Here is a 27,702-nt window from a genome sequence, read left to right on the forward strand (position 1 = left end):
TGTATATATGCTGTGCATTGAGAAAATAGGAAATGGCTTATTTTTTATTTGAAAGTGGAAACCTTTGGCTTCAAGGCTGCCACTCAGCACTCCCTGGTGACATTTAGATCGTGAACCGAACAATGGGCCTGGTCACTGCATATCTGCAGCCAGGTGTGCAATCAGGTCTTTGGCGTCTTGCATGGTGGAGGGTATCTCTGAGCCGTTCTCAGTCACTTGGGTTCCAAACAAGAACATCTTCCTGTCATTTCCCACATCAGATAATGCCAAAGCTTCATGGATATCTGTAATGTGATACGCTGCATCAAGATCCTTCAACAAGAATGAAAAAAAAGTTGATTATTTTATAATCCTTTTGGAAAGATACATTTATTATTCTCATTTATTGCTCTCAGTGACCCCACTTTTATTCTAATATGGAGGCTATTATGACCCCCATTATTATAACCTTTGTGATTGTCAAATATAAAGATTTTCATCAGAATTACACCAGTATTTAGGAGTTATCATTAAAAATGTATGTTTTGGAATGAAGTTAAGCCAGTATAATACCTTAACCAATTTTCTAAACAGTGCAGTCAATCTGCTTCTAATTTCTTTTCCATTTCCTTCCTTATTTCCCCAGAATTATACTCAAATAGGATCAATCATTTTTAGTTTATCTTTAACTACAGAAATTTGATTCATTAATTGGTTTTTGTCCATATTATGTTTTATTGATTATACCATTTGCCATCATGAGTTTTCTTTTGTGACCATTATTTCTACTGAACAGCAAAAAAAAAAATTGGATGAAATTTTGGAGGGGTGGAGGGACACAGAGAAAGGACCAGGATTTAGAAAATGAAGTGGTAGAAGAAGGAAGCCGAGAGGGGAGAGACAGGTGGAGAGAAAAAAGACAAGATGGAGAGATGAGGTAGGCTTAACAAAGGGAAACACACAGGGAAAGGCAGAGAGAGGAGAGATTAAAAGAGGAGGCAGAAAGCCTGTACTTATGCTGCATGGCAAGGTCATAACCTTCTTGAGGTCAAAACATACTCCTTTGCCTCTCACACATCAAGAATCATTTATGCAAATGACCTCTGATATTCTTTTTCCTAAATACGCACAGATTCAGCTATAGATTTTAAGTCCTTTGCAAAAGTTTTAGCATTTTCACTCCTAAAACTGCATTCGTAATTGGCTTTTTGTTGTTTCATAGTGTTCTCCTTAAGCATTAGGGGATCATTTTTGAAACTCTTGAAATAATCCAAAGTCATGTTAATTTTTTCTTGTACTAAATATGATCCTATCAGATTCCATCACTGGGAGCCTGTGAGGCTTTTCCTGATGTGCTGTACATGGTCTCTGCCTGGATTGATTAGCTCTCTGGATGTCAGTCATCCCAATACATTGCCTGACACCTGAATTCATTTAGTCCTGGAGCCTACAGTGACATTTGTAACAGTGTTAATGGATCCAGTAACATGTGGATGATGTCTCAAGTTAATAAATTCACTGATAGAATTGCAGAGGAAATAAAGAGGAGAAGAAGGGTGTTGAATGGGAGGAGAGGCTGCTTTTAATGATGAAAGCACATCAGGGATCGTTCTGCTGTGAAAATGGGTGTACAAATATCTGTCTGAGTCCCTGCTTTCAATCCTTTTGGATATATGCCCAGACCTTTTGGAATTGCTGGATCATATGGGGATTCTATTTTCAATTTTTTAAGGAATTGCCATTCTATTTTCCATAGAGGCTGGACCATTTCACATCCCCACCAACACTACACAGGGTTCCATTTTCTCCATGGATGGTTAATATTTCAATGCATTTGTATGAAATAAATTCAGGTCAGTCTAATTGATCTAAAACAATTTCTTTATGTATGGTAGACACAAATATTTTGTCAAAATCAACAATCAGTAAATATTTATTGAATTAAATTTAACACATATTTGTTGAATTCCTACTATGTCTAAGGCAGTATGCTAGGTATTACAAGGGACATAAAGATGGCTACTAGTCTCTACTCTCAAGGAGTTTATAATCTAGTGGATCTAATAAGTATAAATTGAATATGCAGCATGTTGTTTAATAACTAGCTGTTGAAAGGATATATTTCTATGTCTTGTAGTCGTAATAAAACTACTGAATGCAAATTATATTTGCACCGATTTTTACCTGCTTGTTTGCAAACACAACCAGAGGGATGATCGGGTCTGTTTCAATGAGCTGATGAAGGTGTTTCTTGGCTTCAGGTAATCGGCTATGATCTGCTGAGTCCACTACAAAGACCAGTAGCAGCCCTCTGGACAGGTACGTTTCCCAGTAGGAACGGAAAGGTTCACTGCCACCAACTACAGAGAAGAGTAGGGAAAGAAGACACACAGAAAATCACAGAAGTGATTTTCACAGAAGACACACAGAAAATCACAGAAGAACCCGGGGGCCAGGAAAGGCACAGTTAGATCATTTCTGACCATTGGACAGGTACCCTTACACCACTGTGTTAGAGTGTGCCGTTTGAAAACAACCAGAGAGATGTTACCGGGGAAAGAGTTGGTAGGAATATTTACCCTCCACAGTGGTTCATTCATTCAGGAACATGAAAGGTCAGCATAAAATGTTAAATACTACAGACTCCTGATCTATTATACATGGCAGCCGTGGAGGCCACTGCATGTCTATCAGTGATAGCTGGAAAAATGGGAATAGCCTACTAAAATAATTCAGGGTAGAGGATTAAAACACATATCTCTCTAAAATAAGTTTTAAATGGACTGAATTCATTAGCTAGCCTCACCTGCACAATTATTTTTTCCTTTGGCAAAATTCCAGAACAATTTCTCCTCATAATATTGCACTGAGAGTTATAATATGATCCTGCGAGCACTCAGGAATACTTGCCTCAGAAAAAAGTGCCTTTGGATTATTTCATTCTGCTGATTCTTCTCAGAAGAAACTTTTTGGTTAATGAGAATATTATTACACAATGAGTTTAGTTTTTATTTTTCTCCTACGACGAGTTGTTGGCAAACTATGGCCCATAGTCTAAATCTGGCCCACTGCCTATTTTTGTACAGCCTACAAACAAAGAATGGCTTTTACACTTTTAAACGTAAAAATTTTCTTTCTAAAAAAAAAGAAAGAACATTTCATGATATGTGAACCTTATATCACATTTGGATTTCAGTGTCTACAAATAAAATTTTATTTAGACAGGTGGGTTCGTTTCTATGTTGTCTTTGGCTGCTTTCATACTACAAAGACAGAGCTGGGTAGTTGTGACAGAGACCACTGGCCCATAAAGCCTAAATGATATGCCATCTAGCCCTTTACAGAAAAAGTTTGCAGACCGCTATCTTAGGAACTAAAAACATTTAACGTGCTAATAGGAAAGGGTCTTAATTTGTCTTTCCTTTGTTTTCCTTTGTACAAAGCGAGGCTAGTCATTTTTTGAAGTAGTTTGTGTTTTTAATTTTTAAAAGAACATTGTATAATCTTCTAACTGGCTTAAACATATTTAGTTTAAACAAGAATGAACATTTGGGTTGTTCCTCATTTTTTTGGTGACACTGTGACATTTTACCTATATAGGGATTTTTATCTTTGTTATTAACTTCTAACTTAATTGCAATGTAGTCAGAGAACATACTTTGTATGATGCCTCTTCTTTGGAAAATTTGTTAAGACTTGCTGTATGGCCCACTAAGTGGTCGATTTTGGTAAATGTTCCATGAGTGTTTGAGAAGAATGTGTATTTTAGCTTTTGGACAATTTTATATTGTCTGTTAGATCAAATTTGTTGATTAAGTTCAAATTTTGTGTATGTTTGCAGATATTTTTCTCCTCGATCCTACTAAAATTTGACAAAGGTATGTTGAAATCCCTCACTCCTGTCCATTACTCCTCCTAGTTTGGTTCTCCCTCCCTTCCTCCCTCCCTCCCTTACCCCCTCCCTCCCTCCTTTCCTTCCATTTTTTATATATTGAGACTATTTTCTTAGCTATTTATTTGGTTAAAATGATTATTTCTTCTATAGCTTCTGCATAAGTTGAAAACTCTATTCACAATAATGCTTTTATCTTAAAGATTTGCCTACAGGCGTACCAATTTCTCTGCCCACCATTTTCTCTTTGTAATTGTACAAAAGCAAAATTAAAAAGGTGATTGCAGTAATCTAAAATACGATGGAGGTTCCAACTTGAATAGGGGCAGTGGGAAAGGATGTAACTGATGAATTTGAGATTTGTTTTAGAAAAATTCTGTGTTTTACTTGAGGACTGGAGGTGGGGGTACAGAAGGAGAAATCAAGTGACTCTCAGTTTTCTGGTCTAAGCAACCTGATGGGTACTGACCAGTGGGTTATAGGGAAAGGAACAGATATGGAGATAAATTAAGCATTTTGTTTTGACCATGTTCGGTTTGAGAGGCCAAATAGATAGTCAGGTGGAGATGTCAGGTGACATTTGGATATGTTTGGGCTGGATAGATAAATTTGGGAATCATTAGCATATACATGGTGTTTAACACCAAGATGATGGATAAAATCATCCAAGGAAAGAGTGTAAAGAGAAGACAAGAGGGTCTGATGCAACTTTAGGGAACAACAGTATTTAGAAAGGTGGTGATTCCAGAATTGCTATAGAGTAGGGGCTTTTGGGCTGCCATCTGGTTATAAGAAGAGGTTTGGGGATTGTCTAGAGTTAGCTGCATTTGCAGAGAAGGCACACTGTATTTCCTTAGATTGCGTGTTTATTTGGGCTAGTAAGGGAGGAGAGAGGCTGTTACAGGAGGGAGTGTTAAGCCTTCCTCTTAACTCCCCTTTATCACCAGCACTGCAGAAAGGAGAAAAGAGAAAGAACAGAAAGTGATTTCCCCCATAGTGTACCCTAGTATTAAACTACACATGCACTCTAAATATCTAGGAAAATCTAACGCAGTGTTGCTTTTCACAAGGACCCAATGTCGAGAACATCATGTCTGGCTTAAAGTTTGCACAGAATGAGGTTGTCTTGTAACTAATGAGAAAGAGGACTTACTCTCCAGGAACTCCATCTGGCTGTCTTCAGTGGGGATGCGCACAGCATTGAAACCTTGGGTGGGTGCCTTGCTGTGCTGGACTCTGTTTAAGGCTAGAGAGTGGAGAACACTGGTCTTTCCTGCTCCATCCAGGCCCAACACTAGGATCTGTTTATTTTTCTCCTGTGAGATAAAAGACCAATCAATACACCTATGTTATCAGGGCCTTGTTTTCCTGGTTCCTGGCAGTGTACATGCCTGTAGTAGGACCCAATAACATTTGTGGAATTGTAAACCAGAATACAACTTCACAAAACATTTAATAGGTCTAGAACAAACTGTACCAATCAGTTTGTATTTCATAATCAGCCATTAGTTATGTGATGATATTAATTGTACATCCTCCCCATCACCCAGCTCCTGGTCAATCTATCAAATAAATACTTTATATATACCAGGGGCACCAAAAAAGATGTATATACATGACTTGTATTGTTTTGTTATTGGTATATATTGAGTATTACAATTTTAATACAGTTTTTTTTCTTTCTTAAAATGTATATACATTGTTTTGGCACCTTCTGTATATATCAGGATTTATGGGAGGTGCCATAGATCACAGGGCCAATTTTCAGACTTCACTTTGCTTCTTGAGTTCATGTCCATTGGGGATTTCACCAGAATTCAGTTTGTTGTTTGGGCTGTTGGGAACTCCATGGTCCGTGTATTGACTCTGCCACTCAGCATGTGAGCATCTAAGATCTCATATTATTAATCGGTCTTGTCTTTCCAATTGGCTCGCTAGATTAAAAGCTCTTAAGGCAAGGTTCCCCTCTTATACTTCTTAATATAAGTATCATGATTAAGTGAAAAGGCTAAGATTATAGAAATTGTTAAACCAGTTCCAATAACAAATGAGCATTTATTTTAAAACCTGATTTTAAAACCTTTTGAACTAGATGTAAACTTTAGAAAGAAGCATTCCACCAACCTAACAGCCTTGTAAATTTTTATGGCAAATGACAAGGGCAGGCTGGTATGAAGACAGAAAATGGAAAGTTCAGAGTACTCAGAAAGGTGGCTTTAGAGTACAAACTTCAATGTAAACATATTAAATGAGCAACAATATAGCAACAGTATTAAATGAGCCAGACAGCTCACAGGAATTCAATTTTATTTCCCAAACTGCCTACATAAGAGCTCCTCATGCATAAAAACACTAGTGAGTGTTTTCAATGGCACTGGTTTAAAAATAACAATAATCTTACGCATTTCTGCTTTAACACTAAATGCCATTAGACTGGATTTCTGGTAAAAAGTGATCCTAAATAGCACTCGGATGTTTATCCCACCTTTCTTTCTTTTCTTTTTTTTTAATGTGATCTATGTGAAAGTGAGGTATTTAAAGTTCTGGCCTAATAGAGACTTGTCTAGAGAGCATGACTTACGAAAACTGTATGGTGAATAACAGAATTCGAAAACGTACGTTTGCTTTTGGAGTGAATTCTTGATGGCTTTTAAAGCAAATGATTTTTCCATAAATGTTTTCTATCTCCACCCTCACCTTCTTCCCTATTCCCTCCCATTGAATCTAAATATTATAATGTCATTTGGGGAGTGTGATGGTAAACATGAGATACTTGAGGTACAAAGGAGACTGAATTGGATGGTTTAAAACTACATGCTTTAAAGGAATGGTGGCACCAAGAAATGGCTGCAGGGTGTGGATGGTGTCCCCCTCCTTATCTCCACCCATGGCCCTCCTCAGGCTACCCCAATATTTCATCAATTCCAAGATTTCCCCCCACATTTTAACATCTCCCAAATGAGGATTTTATCATCCATGGGTGTCTTATTTTGGCTGGAAGCATTTTTTTTTTCTTTCTTAGTGGTACGAAAAAAATGGCATCTTAGATCCCGTGAATATTGTGAGCAAACCCAGTTCCTACTGCCTTTCAATCACATTACTGCCCCTAAAGTCCACCCTATCTAGAAATTCAGCAGGCACAGATGCTTTACATTTTGCTTATTTTTTGGTCTAAAATACATGCTTCCTCATGTTTACAATCTCTTAAGGAAAGCTGAGATTAATTGTAAATCAAGAGTTGAGACACAAAATGTGATTCTGAACACCCCTGTTCCTTGTCAAAAGTTATTCCTTTAACTATGTATGGAACTATGTGGTCTATTTTACCAGAGATCAAATCTACATTAATAATTCACGTTGTTTAGAGCCAGAAAGCAGCTCTGAGCCCAGGAACTTCAGAAGCACAGAGCCCACTAAGCTGATCTAAACAATGTTTGGTTTTTTCTTCCCCCTACCACCTCCAATTTTAAAACTGGTAAAATACACGTAACATAAAAGTACCACCGTGACCATTTTTAAGGGTACAGCTCAGTGGTAGTAAATACATTCCTTCATTCATAATGTTGTGCAACCATCACCACCATCCACCTCCATCCAGAACTCTTTCCATCTTGTAAAACTGAAACTCTGCTCATCAGCTGCTGACTCCCCATTTCCCCTTCCCCCATGCACTGGTAACCACCATCCTACTCTCTGTCTCTATGATTTTGACTACTCTAGATACGTCATATCATAGGTATTTGACTTTTTGTGACTACAATGCCTGGTTCCCAAGAGCTTTCACTTAAACCTTAGTGACTATCCTGTCTGGACGCTGGTGGTCTGGAAAAAAACAAAAAGAAGGGGAAGCAGGAACCATAGCGCTATGCCCACAGAAAAGGTCCAGACAGCCCCAAAACACATCCTGCACAAATTCAGGAATCCAGCACCTTCTGAAAAAGAATTTACTCAACACACAGGACTCGGACAGAGACCCTGTGAGCAGCGAGGGTTTTGGGTGGGTTTCTGTGTTATGGGTGGACTGTGAGCTAGTGCTGAGCGCTGGACAGAGATGGGCTGGAGAAAGGCCCTTCTCCACATCCTGGTGAGGGCCAACTAAGACTCTTCTTCAACATTATACCTGATGAGGGTTGGGATGCAGGGTCAGGGTTAGGGGTGAGACTGGGCAGGGGGCCTGAGAGAAGGGGCTAACGATGGGTGGTTAGAAGCTTGGCACATCCACAGATAAAAAAAAAAAAAAAGCCCCAAACGAGACCCAATACCGTACGTCGGGGCCCGGACGTAACAGAGCTGGCGCTGCGGTCTGAACAACCGACAATGGCCTTGCGGAGCGGTCCAAGGCACTGGTGGTCTCTTACCGGCAGCTCCAGCAGGGTCTTTGCCAAGACGCTGTTGTCCTTCCCTTTCTTTCCTTCTCCCTTTAAGTGTTCCTTCTCTTTCTCTGTCTCCCACTCTTTCCTCTTTTCATCTTTACTCTTACTTTTCTCCTTTTTCCCTTTCTCTTTCTCCTTTTCTTTTTCAATTTTCTCCTTCTCCACCTCCTTCCCTTTCCCTTCTTTTTCTTTTTCCCGAATTTTCTCTTTCTCCAGCTCCTTTCCCTTCTCTTTCTTCTTCACTTTCCCTCTTTCCATGTTCAGCGCCCGTTTCCTTCCCTTCTCCCGCGCGCCGGCACGCTGGAGCTGCGGCCGAGTCCTGGCAGGTGTGGCCTGCGTGGGGGCGGGGTGCGCGGGGCTGAGACGTAGATCCACGTGGCATAGATCACACAAGCCGGCACCACGCGGCTGCTAGTCTCAGGGCGCGCCAGCTGCGGCAGGGCATTTCACCCTTGGGGGTGCTGCATGCTGCATATTCGTCGAACCTGAAGGCGGGGGATCTAAAGGAAGGGTCGAACCCCAAGGTATCCGAAGGTCCGCGCAGGAAAAATTACCCCTAGGTGGCACCTCCTCGGGAGGGCGCACTATGGCGCGATTGAGTCCTTCCGGCTAGGCAGGGTTCTCTCAGAAAGGCCTTCCTCACGGGCCCAGATTTTAGCGTCTCCCCTCTCCCGCATCACCTCTGAGCCCGCCAGCTCACGCGCCTCCCACCTGGGAGAACCCTCGAGGGGCCGAGTCTTGAGCGTCCCCAGAGGATTCCCAGCCTTCCTTCCCCTAGCTAGCAATCACAAGTCTGGAAAGTGAAGTTGGCTGTCTCCCTGCCCTTCACCCCGTATCAACTTAACTAGTAGTATCTAGAGGTTTCAGTCCAGGATGCTGAGGGAAAAAGAGGAACACCAACGGTTCCCTTATTTTACGTAAATTCCTCTTATATTTTACTTTAAAAATATTCTCTAGAGATTGAATTAGTCTGTCAGGATCATGGCTACTAGTAAAGCCAGGTATTCAAAAGACAACTAAAAATAGTCTAGCTGCCCCAGTGATCTAATGCGCAGCAAACTAGGAAACTGCCGGTGCTGTTCAAAGGTTGTATAGAACATTGCTTAAATTGGTTGAGAAGTATATGGATGGTTGTTTTATTTTGTTAAATTGGACCCTAGTATATTTCACAATCTAACGAAATTATCTAACTGTAATAAAATGACTTTCATTAGATCAATGTTTCATATAGGCTTGTAAGGAACAATGAATGAATGACAGGATCCAGAAGACTTGAGTGATGCAACGTTTTAAGGTTAGCAATTTCCAAGTAGTCTTCAAAATGCTGTGCTTAATAACTTAAAAAAAAAGTTTGCTCTTCAATTTATTTATAATACACATATCAACATGGTAAATTTTCAGTGAAATTAAAACTGGGTTCTCTCCATCCCATTAGATTAGTTTTGTGGCTTTGCTGGGAGAGGCAGGAGATAATTTTACATACTTAGTTTAAAAAATTCTCAGATATGCTAATCAGGAAGTCCTCTATAAAGTGCCAACACCCAAAACACCTTAATCCATACTCACTGCTAGAATATTTTATTTTAAAATGTGCCACAGTGAATGGATGTACCCATATTGATTTTTTATAAATGTACATACACACACACACATATACAAAGTATATATGTCATTGGTTAAAGACCTGTCCGAAAGAAGAAATAATTACTACATAGTTAACGAAGATGTTTATACTTCATCTGACAATTAATTGAACGGAATTTCAGTTGCTTAGTAATGACTCATAGTAACAATGACTAGCCATCATAATGACTAAATACAGAACTGTAAATTTCACTTTTTGCCCTGGGTCAAAATTTTCAACGATGGATCCTTTTCACCAAAATTCTGTAGCTAAAAACTAGAAAATGATTATCTTTCACCACAGAAAGTTAATGGAATCGTAAATAACAAATTTACTAACAATTATTCCTGTAATGGGGAATAATATTCAGAAGAATATCTGTCACTCTTACTAAAGACTATTCTGAGAGCTCAGAAAGTATTTTGCCATAAATCATTCATATATAAGAGGGTCTCTTGTTTAGATGCCACCGCAGATTCTGATCACGCTAAAAAGAAAGGCAGCACCACATTTCTTACTGTTGTAGAGGAAGAAAGCCTTTTAAAAAATTCTTTGAAGAAGTTTCAGTAGATACTTGAGTCAAACACAGCAGCACTTTATTAACAAGGATGGAATATGATCACAAGGAAATAACTTTTACGTCTAAATTTAATGCTATCTTGGGTAGCATAAAAATGATTATTAACAAGGGTGAACCTCCCAGTGTTACAACTGTTCAGTGGGAAAGTGGCTTGTGAGCAAGGAAAGACCAGAGCAGCACTAACACCACAGATAACACCACAGACTGACTGTATTAATAGTCCATCACGTTGGGAAGGGTAACGAATAGTCATACCCCTAACTAGAAAGAGGAGCCATCTGAGTATTTACTATTGGGCCAAATAGTACTGTTAGTTTTAATACTGACTGCTGCTGAACTCTGGTATTGACTTCCTCTCTACATAGGAAGTCAATGTTCATGCTCTTGATAGGGGCCATTAAATCTGATTGAGACAGTCCAAACCCATCTGACCTCAGAGCACTGGGTCTAAGAGTCAACTTCTTACAACACTGATATGCTTTTGTTGAGTTCTCTAATAGTGGTAAATCAGCATAATGTTATCATAATCTGAAAATGATGTGGGGGCACAAAGGAATCCTAATTTATATATGTACATATATGTATATACATACACAAACTTACTTTTAATTACTATATCTGTATACATATACATATATATTCCAGTTTCTGACAGAGACTTTGTGGTAAAAATTAATCAAGACATTTACTTTAGTTTTCCTGTGGCCACTCATGTAATGAAGAACACCAGGGTATTAATAGGTCCCTTTTCATCACATATTTCTAAGCAGATATTTGGAATGCTCAGAAGATTCCGCTTTCAGTCTCCCAAGGCCTCCTAAGACATAATTTAAAGTGGGACTTGATAGGAACTAGGACTTGATAGGACTCTAGTTAAAACAGAATAGTTTCTCCTTAGATAACATGCCTTGTCTGTGAAACTGAAAAAATAAAAAATAAAAAACCAAAACCAAAAAAACAAAAAAACCCACCAGCACACAAAGAGAAAGGATGCAACAGATATCAAAGTGGGTAATTATGATTATCCACCAATTATTTGAGTCTTTATCATCTGTGTAAAGCAAGGTGGAACAAGTAGGCCAAATCTGACTAGGCGAGAGTTTGAGGAAGATGTTTTCCTGTTTGATACACAAGAAAATTGTTTTGTGAAAATGTGGGGATGAGAGAGGGAGCAGCTCTGTGCTTCTTGCTGTGTTACCATTATGTTCCTCGTGTCACTAAGACTAATTTTAAAATAGCCTGCAACAAAAATGTTCTAATCACCAGCCACCCTTTCCACCTTTCTTCTTTTTCTGTTGCTGTTTCTTTTTTGTTGCTGGAGCCCCTGCAGGTTTCTGGTGTCTCGGGGGTATGATATTACTTGTAGATGCTGTTGCTGCACTGCCAGGTCTTGGGGAGGTGGGTGGGCTGCTCACAGTTTTACTGGCATCCCTGAAATCATCAGATCAGGAAAGTGTTGGTCATTCATATATTCAACAACAAAAAGACTACAAAAACGTACATACATGGATTTTACTTTTCACCCCTAACAATTTCCCACATACATTCTATTTCTTTTAAGCTGGGTTCCCCAACTCCCTATCCATTTTCCTTTTGAATAAAATTTTTACTGCTTTATAATTAAAGAATAAGTACTATATGGCACATGCCAATTTTTAGAAAGCTTAGAAAATAAAGGAAAAAAATGTAAATGACCTATAATCCTACCATGTAGAAATACCTTATTTAGTAACATTCCTAATATTCTAGTCACATTATTTATGCCTTTGTTTATCTAGATATTTAGTTAGTTGAATGACTGTTTATTTAGTTTCCTTTTGAAGATACTGGAATCCTAATATTTAAAATAGAATCCTACAATCCTAGTATTTACAATACAATCAAACCAGAAATACAATTTATTTCCTTTACAAGAGCACATTGTAAAACATCAAAGATATCTGACTATGCTTCTCATACTTAAAACACATTAAAAAAATTCTCACTGATGACTCTGAGTCAATCTCAGAAAGAACCAACCTATGCTCTGAGGGACCTCCATTGGGAAGCAATGACTTACAGTTCAGATGAAGCTCCTGCAGTTGCTCCCTGGGTCCCCTTTCCAATCTGATCCTTCTTTTTCCCCTTCTTTCTTCCCCGGTAGTAAGAACGTTCACGCATTGGTAGCCATCTTTCTGGATCTGGGGTCACTTTTGGATCATAATTCTTAGGCAGTTTTCCTATGTAACAATTAATTGATGAAGAAATGACAGATCTGTCCATAGTGTTTTCAAGATAATTGTTTAAACAGTATGTCCAAATCTGGGATTAAATAACATTAAAACTAAAATAAATTGTCCAAGAAAGTTTTATTTGTATAATCTAGGAGGGGGAAAAGCCTTATTTTTAAGCATGACACAATAATCAGAAGCCATAAAAGATTTCACAGATGTATCTATATAAAAAAAATTAAATTTTCATTTGGTAAAAGATACATTTTTAAGAGAAATAATAAAACAAAAAATCACACATTATATAATAGAGTAGATTACTGTTCTTAATACAGAACAAGTTCTTGATATCAATAGGTAAATCACACAAAGAAAAATGGACAGAGCTGTAATTAGGGTAAGCCAGGAGAAATAAAAGCCATTAATCATGTGAAAGGATGCTCAACCTCACTAAATAAAAATGAAAAGGCTAAAAAAATTCTTAGTGTCGGTGAGATAGTGGGAGACAAACACCACTGGCAGAAGTGTTAGCTGGTATAGCCTTTGTAAAGGGCAACTTAATTTGGCAGTACCAATCAAAATTTACACTTGTAGGAATTTATCCTGTAGAAACCATAAGCCTCAAACTTATGGGTGTAAGAATATTCTCTGTGATATTCTTTAACATAACAAACTAATTTAAATGTCTATCAATAAAAGAATGATTAAATAAATAACAACATAACCCCACTATAGTAAGCTATACAACTGGTTAAAAAGTCGTGGACATCTATATTTAATAATTTGGAAAAATGTCTGCATAACACAGTATAACATAGAAGATTTAAAAAATTATCCTGATACATTCATTTTAGCCTTGTAAAAACTTTTGACTAAGCATGTAAATGTATATGTATGTTCTATATACAAAACGTTAAGTAATTACCTCTGGGAGCATGAAATAGGGTAGGGAATTTTCCACTCTTTATGGCATTCTAAAATGATAGAAATCTATTACCTTTGTTTTGTTTTTATTTTACTTTGTTTTTAGAATATGCATATATCATTTGTAAGTTTTTAAAAAATATTCATTTGGAAATCACAAAAAATAGAAAAAAAGTGAAATTGCAGGTTATTGCTGCCTCTAGTTATCACCTGTTCCCTTGAAGTATTACTAATACAGAAAAGAACACAAAACAAATACTTACGTTAAACACATTAGAAGGAAGAATAGGAGAGATCTTGATATTACCAAATTTCGGAAGCCATAAAACAGATGAAGGTGTGGTAATAAACTTAACAGCCTTGGGAAAGCTGAATCCTAAGACGGCAGAGAGCAAAATCCAGAAGCTACCTGATTTGGACCATTCCCAGACTCGGGAACAGAGAGGTGGCTCCAGGGGTAACCTCGGATTAGCTGAAGCCAAGCATGGTCATTCCACCCACTCCTGCCACAGGGTAAGACAGCCTAAGCCAATCAGTGCATGGCACTCCCCTGGTTAATGGTTCAGGGCTGGACACTGACCTATGTTGGCCCAATCAGATTAATGGGAAAGATCTACCAAATGCACAGAGGCCCTCTTTGTCTTGTTGGATGTAAATGACAAGTATGTGGCCCTATTTCCAACAAAAATCCTAAGACTCCAATGGGATTCAGTTCTGTGTACAGCAAAGAGGGACAACTATTGGATCAACCAACCTTGATGCTAACCTTCCTCCACTGACAGTTTCATAGACAGCACATTTTCTTAAGCCAGTCTGATGGAGTTCTACGGTACTTGTAGCTGAAAGTACCCTAATGCATAAGAGCTTACTGTGTGCCAGGCATGGTTCTAAGATCTTTTCATGAAGTGTCTTATTTAATCCTGTGAGGTGTAAATTATATATTCCATTTTTGCAGATGAAAACCTCAGTAGGTATGTTAAGTCACCTGTTCACAGTCACAACGAAAGAGCAATGTTACTAGAGCAACAATTTGAATCAGGCAATCAAACTCCAGAGTTGCACTCTTTAAAATAATAAAATTAAATGTCAGCTATAGTCAAGACAAAACTCAAGTGTTCAAAGATACAAGAAGACAGTGCATATATGTCTGCAGATTTCTATATAGGATTAAACTCAAACTTTTATCTTATAGAAAGAAATTTAAAGATTAAAGAAAAAGGCTTACCCTTCTTTTTTTTCTTCTTCTTTTTCAAATCTCCCTGTCTACAAAGAGAAGAAAAATCATTAGCATCAACATGATAAAATACAGAGCATCAAGCATGTGCAAAAGAGCCAGCTGAGTACTTATCAAAAAAGGTGTTTAAGATTTGGTACCAGCTTACCAAAGCTAATAAACTAGTTGAGATATTTATTCAGATTAAATTTAATCAAGTTTTATGCACTGTAGTTTTAGAAGGGGGTTTAGAAAAGGGGTGACAATTGTTTTCACAAAACAGACCATTTACATTGGCACATAGTATGTAAAAAGAAATTTGCACAAGCATGAAAATCTACAGTACTGGGCTAAGTTCCCTTATGTTTAGAAAACTAGAATAGATCATTAAATTCTTTGCCAGAAGAACATGTATAGATATAATATATGCAAAGAATATCTCTGGGAGGATTAGACAAACAACATTGGTTTTGGCCTTGGGAGGGAGGAGGGAAGACAAAGATGGGAGGAATACTTTTTACTCTGCACTTTTTTTATTTTTCAAATTTTGAACCTTGCTAGCTTATTGAATTTTTTTTAGGTAATAAAATATTTATTAAATACACTGACCCCCCACCCCCACCCCAAAGGCACTAAAAAGCATATGAAATCAAGAAAACACTTCAAAATAATTGTTAAGTACTCTGACAGTTACAGTGAAAAGAGGAAGACATAAAAATTATCTCTGTACATACTCATGTGATAGACCCCTAAGGGAACTATGAAACAGTGAACTAGAAAGATGAGGTAACAACAATTTCTGTGAAAAATTCATTCTATCAAGTCATTCCATTGTGAAAGTTCAGGGTACCCGGAAGAAATGCAACATACAGTGTCTTACTTTACAGCTTTCTCACCCAGACTATGCAACAGTTTTCTAAACGTGTCTCCTTACAAATCACAGTCCACAGTCATACCAGCAATTTCCCAGATATTCTCCACCATTTCTGACTTCTGTGCTTTGCTCACTTTGCCTACCTCATCCTCTTCATTTTCTTCAAGAGTCAACCCAATCCCTTCTCCAGGAAGCCCTTCCTAACCTCCCGCTGTCCCCAGGAAGGACCATCCCTCTGGTGTGCTCCTGTGTGCCCAGTACAATCACAGCACATGCAACCTTTACTGCAATTACTGCTTAGATATACCTCCTTCTGCTAGACTTAATTTCTTTTGAGGGCAAGGACCATGACTTATGTTTTGTCAACAGCATAGTATATCGTCAAAAAAACTAAACCCTTGTATCTAAAAATTAGCATAAGATAGACGATTGTAATGCTTAATAAAAATACTCTGCTGAAGTTTAAAAGCTTAAAAGTCAAAGTATACCTTAGTAATTGTCTCAGGGAAAAGAGGAAGATTACAGGGTTAGAAACAAACTATGTTTTTACCCAACACTGTTTTGGGAGAGGGACAAAAATACTGAAAATACTTTAATAGGCATTATTTGAAAATCCCCTTAAGATCTGGCTTGAATTTATTTCATTTTGGGATTCTTTGTAAGGCTTGAAATCAGAATCATATGATGAAATGCAATTTGGGACAACGTATATCTCTGAGATTCCAACTCCTTATTTAAGTTTTTAAAAATCTACTATGAGGATGATAATGCTTTTTCTACCAAACAGTGTTCATAATAAAGTCTATCATATACTTGTTGCTGATATTGTTTTCAAGTTAGAAAAATAGCATTTCAAAAAGCATTCAAAAAAGGAGACAAGAGTCAAAAAATAGAATCCTAAACATTTACCCTAGGCTTCTGCTAATTGTTTTGAGATGGCAATGTAGGAGAACAAGGAAAGAAAATCAGAATTTGGCTTCTTGTAAGTTAATGAAGCTGGTTAACCTTTCCTCCAAATCAGCAAAATAAAATACATCTGAACTGTGGTTTAGAATTACTAAAGATGGACTAAATGTACACCAATCACTTACAGGTCAATAAAGTAGGACACATGCAGCTTACGGAAAACTAAGCATAAAAAGAATGAAATATGTCTACATTTAAAATATAGAATAATCTCCAAGACTTACTAAATGAAAGAGAGCAAGTCTGAAATCATAAGTACAATATAATCCCACTTCTGTGAAAAACAAAATAGTCCAACCTAAGGAAAACATTTTTAAATCACCTGTGTGTAAACACAAAGAAAAAGAACTGGAAGGATTCACACCAAATTAACACCAGAAGTTAACTGTGGGCCAGGGAGAGGGGAGGAAACAAGGACTAAGAGCTGGGCACAGAAAAAAAAAAAAAAGGGAAAAGAAAGAAAAGGAGAGGGGAATAAAAAGAAAAAAGAAAGAAAAGGGACTTTAAACTTTATCCACCCGGAATTTTTACAAGAATGTATTTTTCATTCCTCATATAATTTGAAATCAGCATCAGTGAATGTTACAACGAACATTACCCTTGCTCCTTTGGTTGACTATCTCCAGCAACTTTCCCGCCCTTCTTCCGAATGTACGTAGCACCAGGGGAGTTTTCAAGAGCCTCCACGTCGACTTTCAGAGACATGCTGTCTGATGAGGGCAAGTGTTTGCTAAGACTGGGACAAAGCAGGAGCTCAGGAACGATATACATACGAACATGCCTCCCAACATGCCTACGCTGATGGAAAAACACAGGCTTTTTTTTTGATGCCCTTTGTTAAAAGCAAAAACAATTTCTTAAAATCTTCTATAGAACAAATCAGCAGGTCATCAAGTCATTTATAGATCATATATTGTGAAAGGAAACCTTGAGAAAGGAGTCATAATCGAATCATCTATTCCTTAACTCAGTGATGCACTTTTAGGTGGAGGCTTGTAAAAACTCCATTCTGAAGCAACCATCAAGCTTATAAAACATAAACTTTCTCACTACAAAGGTGGGTGATCCCACCTTGGTTCTGGGAACACATCCATATTGGAGTAGCACACATGATCCAAACTTAGCCAATCAGGGACCAAACGCTCTTCATTGTTTAAGGTGGGCAAGTGACCTAAGACAGTTCAATCCAAATGACATTTCAGAATCATATACAATTACCCAAATAAAATATGCTTTCTTTTTTCTTTTTGCTGTTGGAGAGATTTAAGCTGTATCTTGATGACTTCATTTTTGCTTGTGGATCAAGCTGTATTGCAAGTTGTATCTATCACTATTTTTAAGTCACATATATTAATAAATTCTCACTTTTGCTTTTACTAGTTAGAAGCAGGTTTTATTTGTTGAAATTTACAACAAAAAAAGGCCTGGTCAAACATGTACAGGAGGGGATCTATTACACTACTTGGGAGGTGTCTGCAACAATCAAAAGGATACGCCTTTGCTTTCTCAGGATCTACAAGAGAGTAAGCAGAAATAAGCTGCGCCAGGGTGTGAATATCTTTTGGATTTTGCCTAAAAGAAGAAATAAGAAAGTTACTGAACAGTTTATAAAACTGAAGAAAGTAACAAACAAGCAAAATAACGCCCTTGTATCAAATAACAGCAATAAAATTTGGATTTCTATATGTCCACCTTTCAGAGCTTACTTCCATAGCTGTTCTAGGTCACTAATTGCCTCCTTCTTCCGCCCATATTTGAGTTTGAAGTTTGCTGCTTCTCTTATCAAGGACAAATGAGCAGGAGATTTGGGCTACAGTTTCAATAAAAAGAGAAAAAAAAAAAATTTAAGCTAAATAGCTAGCAAGCCAATGAAGCTATATTCTTTGAACCTTTAAAATGGACCTATCCATTAAATTAAGTTTTACAGAATGCACAAAACAACAAAAACAAATTCACATACATAGAGAGCAGGGTAGACAAATTAGTACAAGTGATGACCAACTTATAAATTTGGAAAACAACCCATCTCTATTTACATTGTCCACAACTAGAAATAATCCCCATAATCAAATCTGAAATAATGTCACCAGTTCTGAAACATTAACATAATAATTCCCAGAACACATCTCTCCTCCACTAATAGCGCTAACAATATAAACGCCACCTGTGCGTATGCATAAGTTGGATATTTCCTATGCAGAGACCCATACTAGAAAAAATGAAGATGTTCCTATTAGACGGAGACATGATATACAATTATTCCATGCACCGCTGACCCCTGAACAACATGGGAGTTAGGGGTGACGGAACACCCCTCGCAGCTGAAAATCCGTATATAACTTCTGACTCTCCAAAATTTAACAGCATGTTGTTGACCAGAAGCCCTCCCCATAACATAAAGACGATTAATACATATTTTGTATGTTATATGTATTACATACTGTATTCTTACAATAAAGGGAGCTAGAGAAAAGAAAATGTTAAGACAATCATAAGGAAGAGAAAAAACCCCGCATATAAGTGGAACCTGTGCAGTTCAAACCCGTGTTGTTCAACGGTCAGCTGTACTACTGTTCTACCAATTACCACCATTCATGGGCATTCTAGCCACTAAAGATGAGTTCTCTTATATGCAATCGTGTACTATTAATACTTATTTGTTGAGATTGCACACACAAATACAGGTATACACACAAAGGAAAGAGGTTCAGAAAGCATAACTGAGTAACTTTTTTTCATTTTGCAGGCATTTCTTACTTCTAATAATTTTATTTAGATCTGGAATACTTAAAAAATTGAATATAACAGTCTAATACATTCCATCTTTGAAATAGTGAGTTGGAATATTTCAGTTCTCCTAAATTGTGAGTTCACAAGTGCAGCTTTTTCATTTTTATGTAAAAACGTGCCTTTATAAGGTTTTACTCCTTTATTTACCTGATGATGTTGATACCACTGGATAGCTTGTGTGAAGACCTCAATGGCACTATCGATATCTTCCTCATGGCTATACATGGTCACTAATGCAGATACCTACCCAAGAAAAGGTATAAATTAGTGAATAAAATTCCTCCTCTCCAGAATAAGCTTTTTGAAAATGAAAAACATTGAAGAAACAGCAAATAAAAGGTTGTTAGGCTCTCCACCAGTACCTAATTCATCATAAAAACTGATTATTATGGAGCACAGTAACTAGAAGTACCCTGAACAACAGTTTTCCAAATATAGTTAGTTATCTATAAATATACCTTTCCTCTACAGCAGTGCCTGTTCACAAATGGTTACCAGTACACAATAAGGTAAGTACAGAAGTTGGGAATAAGCACTTAAAAAAATTAGTTTACATAACCAGACATTGCTGGGACATCCAAGTGCATGACCAGTGAGGTCACATGTGGCCTAAGCTACAACACACAGCCACTGAAAAGCTTGCCTGCTGTGTTCGAGGACAACAAGGAGGACCAGGTGGCTGGAGTAGAGTGAGGAGGGAAGAGCAATAGAAGGTAGGGACAGAGAAGAAACAGCAACAAGAGCTGGATCTTTGAGAAAAAGCAGTAAAATTGACAAACCTCTGACCAGACTGATCAGAAAAAAAAAGAGAAGACATGAATAAACAGTATCAGACACAAAAAGATCTACAGATATTAATAGGATAAATAGGGAATATGTGAACAATTTTTATGCCAATAAATCCAACAACCTAAGTGAAATGACAAATTTCTTGAAAGGTAACAAAAAGCCAGACATTAGATATTACAAGCATTTTCAGCCATATATTATTTGATTCTAACACAAAATAAGCATAGGCCAGTCTTTAAAATATTAATCTTTAGAAGATAAAGCACCACCATACTATCATACACTTATTACAGAGTACCAACTGTAAACAAGCTATGTTAGAGAATGCACACGAGTGAAACAGTCCCTGTTCAGTAAATGCACATTATCACCACTACAGAATTAGTCTTTACTCTGAAATAGATGCTTTCACAGCTGTATTAGTGATCTACAGTTGCGATGCTTAAATAATCAGAGAACTAAACACTAAATTTGTTGGCCACTATTACTAAATTATTTTAACTCAAAGAAATCACTCCGACGACATGATAAAATAACTTAGGCTAAGAAATTCCCTTCATGGGTCTCAGGTTACTTAAGTTGGCTTTCAGAGGTAATGTAAGGCCTAAACAGTACCTGGCACATCTGATTAAATATTAAATCGATGTAAAGCAGAGCACAAAATGAAATTAAACTTATACCACAAAGTAACTGTTATTATTTCAGCCATTACTCCTACATTATGAACATATAAAGAAATAAGCAGAAATTAGAGTAAATACAAAGAAACATCAAACACACCAATGGACTATTAATTCCATTACCTTTTCAATCTTATCATTTATATTTTAGTTATAAACTCACCATTCCTGGTTTATGCTTTAACTCCTCTATGCTTCTTAATATTAGACATGCTTTGGAAATATTACCTTAAGGGATTAAAAACAAAATCAGCATCACAATAAAGAAAGGGTATTATAGGGAAAAAAAGACAAGAAATTTAAGAGTTATATAACATCTCTAAATACTCAAGCTTTGGGATCTTGGGAATAATGTACTCCATTTATTCATTTTACAGATAAGAAACTTGAGTCCTAAAGAAACAAAACACCTTGCTTATGCCCTCAAAGAAAGTTAATGGCAGATGACCAGAAAAACCATCTCCCAGTCTGCTGAGTTCTATTTCTCCTTTTGCAGACTGTAACTTAGAGGATTCCTTCCCTAACGGCCTTGATATAATGTTACCGTAGATATAAGTGCAATGGACAATTTCCTACAGTGTTAAAATTCTGAATTTCCCCCCTTTGCAAACCTCAGTAACAAAATCTTTCAAAACAAACAAAAACCATGACAGACTCTCTGTCAGTAATTTTAGTATGACATCCTTGCAAAAATAAACTGAAAATAGAACTGTCACGATGGAAATATCCTACGTCTATGCTGTCCAATTAGCCACATGTGGCCACGAAGCTTCTGAAATATGGCTAACACAACTGAGGAATGGAATTTTAAATTTTATTTAATTTTGATTTAAACTTAAAATAGCTACATGAGGATAGTGGCTACCAAATATGGATATAACACAGCTCTAGATAATCATTCAAGAGTGGTTCAAAATCATGGGCAAAAATACTAGCCATCTTCTATAAGATTCAAAAATGTCAGTTCTCATTAAATTTCCTTGCCTCTCTTCCCCAAAAACAAGGGTTGTAAAGTACAAATAAAAGATAAAGGGACTAAGATATTGTGAAAATTAAGATGCAAAGTAACCTTTATTTTATGCAAATACTACCAAGTGACAGATATAAGCATTTCTACACATGACGTATCCAGGAAATTTAAGTATGGTGTTTTGGAACAGAGGAATCCTTTGCTTCTGTAGACTTTCAAGGTATAGATTGGGAATCATTCTATCAAGTTAGGAATAACCCAAGAAAAGGTCATCTAACTCACTACTAAACTGGCACTCACACCATCTAGCTTCATGTTTAAAATAGCAATAATTATATAATGGTGAATTATGCAAAAATTTAAAAATCACAGTCTACAACTACTTCAGAATCATTCTAACCATATGTTTCCACTAAAATGCCATTTTGACCATGATGAAATTATCTTTAATACCTTGGGAAATTTTCAGCTGTGCCATGGTCAGCTTAATTTCAGCTGCATTTTCTGGATGCTGATCTGAAAATTCCTAAAATTTTTTTAATTGGGGAAAAAAAAAATTACATTTTATTTACACAACTAACTGAACATATTCCAATTACTTGTTATAGCTACATAAAAATTTAAATCCAGTATTAAAGTATTAAACTTCTGGTTTTTAAAATATTAAACTTCTTGTTTTGGGTCAAAATTTTATTTTGAAAAAATTATACCTGATCCCTCACTGTGCTTTAAAATTATGCTGTGAAAATAAGTGCAATAATGTCAAGTTTCCAGGAAGCTACTAATAGAGAAATAATAATTAAGATTACAACATAAAATATTTTTTTAAAAAGAAAGATACTCAAATAAATGATACCTCCTTACTGAGCAAATCTACCCCTCAGGATGGTCCTAATTTTATCCTGTTCAAGTTTCCAATGTAGTCTAGCCTCAGGAAACTCAAACATAATCTACCAGCTGATTTAGGTTGATAAAAAACAACTCAGTATCTCTGTAACTATCTGAGGTTTTCAGATAGGGACTTATTGAATATGTTATTGAAAAAGGGGTTAAGCATGCCCTAGTATTTTAAGCCTAAAATAAACCCATAACTCATGTTAAATGGATCTCCAAATGAAAAGCATCCTTCAGGGTTTATGGCAAACATATACTAATACAAATTTACAGAAAACAAAGCTGTAGTCCAGGAATTAACAAAAGTGACACTCTGGAATTTGTCTAGTGGCATATTACCTACGTTTTCCCATGAAATTTACAAGCTTATACATTATAACATAATGAAAATGAAACAAGGCTACAACTACCTGACACCTCATTAAAAATTCAAGTAATTCCTTTACCTGAAGCAATTCTATTGCTTTTGTGTGCTGCTTCTCACGGCAGAGCTGGGCAGCTTGGATTAGCACAGGCAGGAGGTGCTCAGGACTCTGGGACTGTAAACTGGCAGATATTTTTCGGCATTGATCTGCCTAAAAGAGTATGTTCCCCCCAACAAAAATAAGCTGGTTAATGAAATTAAAGAATGAGTGACCAAAAAGAAAAGAAGGATGGGGGAGAGGGACGGAAATCAGTTGAAACAAAATAATAAGTAAAAAACTGCCGAGGGTAAGGGAAGTGGTTTATAGTATCGATAATATTTTCAATTTTTTCCTGTAAGAAAAAGATTTCCATTTACTGAATTTAAGCTATGAGTTCTAAAAGTATTTAGGAAAGAATGACCTCTAAACATTCATTTGGATGCTTAAATTCCAGAATTTTGTTAAAAAAAAATACATGAAGTATCACCTTTACTTCAAAACAACAAAATGTATAGGTATTTCTTGCTAAAGTATTTAAGAGTAACAACTCAGTTCTAAATAATAAAAATGTTACTGTCTCCCACTGAAAACCCTCTGCTCTAGAAGAGTATGAAATCATAATTTAATTATAATTATGCATGTGAGGGTTAGAATTGACCTCCTTAGCACTTATAACTTGATGTGATTATGGGTAAGCTGATATGAAAGATGGATCTTACATGTCTATCCATGATCAGCATCTTTGATGATTTTTACTTTAATTTAGAGATAAGAAATAAGATGAGAAAATCACATCATTTACAGGTGCGAATAGTGTTTCCTTACTCTTAAAAGACATCAACTGCGTAACTTTACAAAGAATTGGACAAATTACTTGTTTAACCCATAAAAATCTATTACATATGACATTCTGAAGAACACATGGGTGTAAACAACATATAAACAAACAATATAAATAGACTGGACTGAAACACCCATTATGCCCCATCTGCCACACCCCAAAAGTTTAGCCAGGGGAACCAGAGATCTGTTACCTACCTGGTTTGTGTACATAGCAAGCAAAGCTTTGTTAAATTCTATAGCTTGCAGTTGTTTCTTGGAAAGCTTAAACTCTACTCCTTCTGCATTGGTTAATTTCACCTTCTTCTTGGAGTCAAAGACATTTTGGTCCTGACAAAGAAAAGTTCACCCATAATTAACAGCAATCTCAGACTTCAACTCTTTTAATGCTCCAGGGCCATATTCCTCTTTCATTTAGTTATTTTATATAAACACAGGAGAGCTTGGAAGATGATGCATCTGCCTGGTTGGGGTGCCTCTGCTTCTAAGATGCATATAAATTTGTCTCGGGTTCTTGGTTTTCTTTTATCTTTCCACTATTAACTGCTTGTTTTGTGCTTTTTAAAGAAAAGTACACAGGGATAGCACAAATCATACAGTGGAAATTAGGACTACAAAGATATCTAAATTTGCAATTTCTACAAACTTTGCCCTTTAGAATTTAGATGACAAACTCATTCCTCTTTGAAATACTGTCATTATGTAAGCAAATCATTAAATTCAAAAATATATTCATACCTCTCTCGAACCCATTTTTAGCAAAAAATACTAATGTTTAGCAAAAAATAGCTACTGTTTTTCCTATTCTTAAGGCCCTTCTCACCTAGGCAGAAGCACAAAGCTCAATTTCTAAAATTTCTGTGTGGGGCAAGTACAGTGTTATCTTCCTAAAGAAAGTCCTGTTAAGAATTATAGAAAGTCACATACCTTTCAGGGAAGGAAGACAATTAAGTCACATTGCATTCTGAGAAGGACAAACTGAGCATCAGTGTCTACTACATGCACAGTATACTAGCTTGGTTAAACGATATATTGGTTTGCAAATAAGTGATACCACTGGGCTTTTTTTTTTTTTACCACTGTAGTTTTTTAAAACCAGGTCTTCTATCAGTTTAAAGACTAAAAGGAGGCAAAGAAGAAATCTAAAATAAATTCGACTTTTTTGTGTGTGAAGCTCCAAACCAATGTGAAATTATCTTAATGTACAGCAAGAAACTGGCTTTCATATAAATCAATCCTCAAAGAAACATATTTCTAGTTAGTACTCCAATTCACTATTTTAAGACTTCAATTCATCATGCATGTCACTACTACACTTCTTATAAACTTTGCTATCACGGCACTTATTAAAAAAATTAATTTTGAAGGCCTTCCATACCTTGATATCATTCAGTTTAACCTATTTTTTAAAACTAGCCAGCATGTATCATCTTATCTTCTGTTCTCTTAACCCCCCTACTAGCCAGAAATATTTCTTCATATTTCATTTTCTTTACGCTGCTGCTATAACCTTCAAACGATATCCCTCCAAGGGTCAGCTCAAATTTGCCAACCCAGACAGATCTTATCTTTCAACAAATACTGCAGTTATGAAGTATACAGACAAGAAATTTCAACATGCACAATTTTTTTCAACACCAGAATGAGATTTTTAAACTATGTAATGATAAAGACCATGTTTTATCATTACCTAGTGCATCCAACACTATTTTGAATAAAAAGTCAGAAATAAATACCAATTGACTGAAGAAAGTTCAGTGTAAAATTAGGAATGAGATATCACATACTCTTCTCCACACAATTATATATCAGATAAGAAAGATTTGTCCTCAGTGGCAATTCAAGTTATTCATAAACATAGGCAGGTATGTATTGCTAACATTCAAATGCCAGCATCAATTTTTGGAAACCTAAACCATGCCAATGGCCTGCAACAACCTATAATTACTACCTTCCTTATCCCACTTCTGCGGACCCTTTGAATTTCTCTGTAGGAGGAAAGAGGTACCACGAAGGAGCAAGCTTTGGAGTCAGAGACTGGAATATGAATCCAAGTTCTATCTCTTACTGGCTGTGACCTTATACAAATTATTTAACTTCTTTTAGCCTCAAATTATACTCCCATAAACTGGAAACAAGTATTGCCACCTAAAAAGATAATTGTGAGGATGAAATAAACGGCACTTGGAAAATCACATGGCATTTCAAAAAAACCCCCAGATGTTACTTTACTTATTTTCTATTGGCTCAAGTTTCAAATCTGAACTTGAAATATTTTTTCATTAAAACAATATTCCAAATGGTGGTTAATTTGACTAGTGCAGTACTCTTTAAAATTATCTGTATACGTACTTGCAATATTTTACACATGGGTTTGAAGAGGGGGTACAGAGAAAGAGAGAATTTGCTCATGTCTTCCCTCCCTCAAAATAAAAAAACATGGGAAAGAAAAAAATGATATACAGAAAACTTGCATTCATATTTACTAGATTAAAAAATCATGTAAAACATGCACACACTTGAAGTTTAAAAGTCCACACAATTTATTTCTCTAATAAATAGAGATTCTCCACATTATTATAAAACTTGGAAAATGGTGAGATTTTAAATTCCAGGGTCTATAACCACAAAACAAATTTACTACTTGAATAGAACCTGCAGAATCATCATTCTTATGAGAGTTAATTAACACTCTCCACTGTGACTGTGTCATGGAAAAAAGAACACTCATCCTAAGACAAAACGGGACATAAGCTTGCGGTATAAAATGTAAGTGTGGGAAAACCAAGGATATTTCATACCTTGTTAATGGTAATGATGTTATTTGCAATCACAGCTAGCAATCCCACATCTGTCGGCCTGGGAACAACAAGCAACAATCAAAAAGGAACACATCTTTAAAAAGAAACCTCATCTCCTATAAGAGACACATCATTTCCATAACTCACTTACTTTAGCTTTATGATCTGATTGTAAAGTTGCAAAGCCTCCTCTGTGCGACCCTGAAGCTGCAGAATATAGGCCATCTGCCCATGAATGATGGCCAGTTCTGCCTGAGGGTCTTCCTCAGTCCCATCCTAAGCAGAAGAGGAAATAGTTTTTTCTGTAAATTCTCCAAACGAGCCCCATATTCACCAAGTGATCAAAACATTCAAGAGATATGTCATCCAAAAGAAGACACAATTTCCAGGAATTTTCCCTTACAGTCGGTTAACATTTAGGAATTGCCACCAAAGAAGGAAGTTTAAATGAGAATGGCAAAGGACAGATTATAAAAGAACGTGGCAACAAGGAATATCATTCATTGATTATTACTCTCTAAAACATAAGAATGACAAAAAGAAAAGCAAGCAACCAGCATGCAGGTTTAACTTTTGACAATGATACCCTTAAATTCTGGAAACAATTTTCTCAAGAACATAAAAATGCTTCACTCTTACTTCTACCATAACTCTAGTCCAAAGACGATGATAAATTCTAACTAATTATCACCATACAAAGAACTTCAAAAGCTGAAACTAATTCTGTAATTAAAACAGCAGCTCTCCTAACTGACACTCCAGATTAATCCATATTCTCCATTCCTCTGGAAGGGCTGACTGCTGTCCACGTACAATGAATGCTCAAGGCTCGGAGGCTGCTCTCTTACCGCGCTCAGCACTCTTGCTCTCACCTGGTGAGTATATGCTGAGCAGTGAGA

The 27,702-nt window shown here is 36.6% G+C and overlaps 2 protein-coding genes and 1 long non-coding RNA gene across 3 annotated transcripts in view; 1 reads left to right on the forward strand and 2 right to left on the reverse strand.

The window, feature by feature from the left end:
- On the reverse strand, positions 1–8,626 carry ARL9 (ARF like GTPase 9). The gene is made up of 4 exons (XM_074324507.1): positions 8,230–8,626; positions 5,025–5,187; positions 2,164–2,339; positions 1–312 (listed from the first exon to the last, which is right to left on the reverse strand). The coding sequence occupies exons 1-4, from the start codon at positions 8,500–8,502 to the stop codon at positions 133–135; spliced, it is 792 nt and encodes a 263-aa protein (XP_074180608.1). The 5' UTR covers positions 8,503–8,626; the 3' UTR covers positions 1–132.
- Positions 2,238–27,686, forward strand: LOC141569967 (uncharacterized). The gene is made up of 3 exons (XR_012493715.1): positions 2,238–2,298; positions 3,821–3,857; positions 27,596–27,686. It is a non-coding gene; the product is annotated as an uncharacterized LOC141569967 (long non-coding RNA).
- Positions 10,448–27,702, reverse strand: part of SRP72 (signal recognition particle 72) — a 25,753-nt gene continuing 8,498 nt past the window's right edge. The window contains exons 7-19 of the mRNA XM_019740094.2: positions 26,955–27,079; positions 26,804–26,861; positions 24,201–24,332; positions 23,205–23,333; positions 22,318–22,390; positions 21,058–21,122; positions 19,573–19,668; positions 18,342–18,445; positions 18,130–18,207; positions 17,234–17,371; positions 14,808–14,845; positions 12,508–12,667; positions 10,448–11,879 (exon numbers count right to left, since the gene is read on the reverse strand). Of these exons, the coding sequence (XP_019595653.1) occupies positions 11,708–11,879; positions 12,508–12,667; positions 14,808–14,845; positions 17,234–17,371; positions 18,130–18,207; positions 18,342–18,445; positions 19,573–19,668; positions 21,058–21,122; positions 22,318–22,390; positions 23,205–23,333; positions 24,201–24,332; positions 26,804–26,861; positions 26,955–27,079 (1,368 nt within the window). The 3' untranslated portion in view covers positions 10,448–11,707. The remainder of the gene's footprint in view (positions 11,880–12,507; positions 12,668–14,807; positions 14,846–17,233; positions 17,372–18,129; positions 18,208–18,341; positions 18,446–19,572; positions 19,669–21,057; positions 21,123–22,317; positions 22,391–23,204; positions 23,334–24,200; positions 24,333–26,803; positions 26,862–26,954; positions 27,080–27,702) is intronic.

This window comes from Rhinolophus sinicus, linkage group LG02 (assembly GCF_036562045.2).
Source record: "Rhinolophus sinicus isolate RSC01 linkage group LG02, ASM3656204v1, whole genome shotgun sequence".
Lineage (NCBI taxonomy): Eukaryota > Metazoa > Chordata > Mammalia > Chiroptera > Rhinolophidae > Rhinolophus > Rhinolophus sinicus.

What these genes read in the sequence shown, in the direction of transcription:
- ARL9 (XM_074324507.1), bottom strand. Translation starts at nt 8,502, where the DNA reads ATGGAAAGAGGGAAAGTGAAGAAGAAAGAGAAGGGAAAGGAGCTGGAG. An exon ending in AGACCCTGCTGGAGCTGCCG is followed by an intron (nt 5,188 to 8,229) that starts GTAAGAGACCAC and finishes TTTATCTCACAG; the next exon opens with GAGAAAAATAAACAGATCCT. An exon ending in TTGTGTTTGCAAACAAGCAG is followed by an intron (nt 313 to 2,163) that starts GTAAAAATCGGT and finishes TTCTTGTTGAAG; the next exon opens with GATCTTGATGCAGCGTATCA.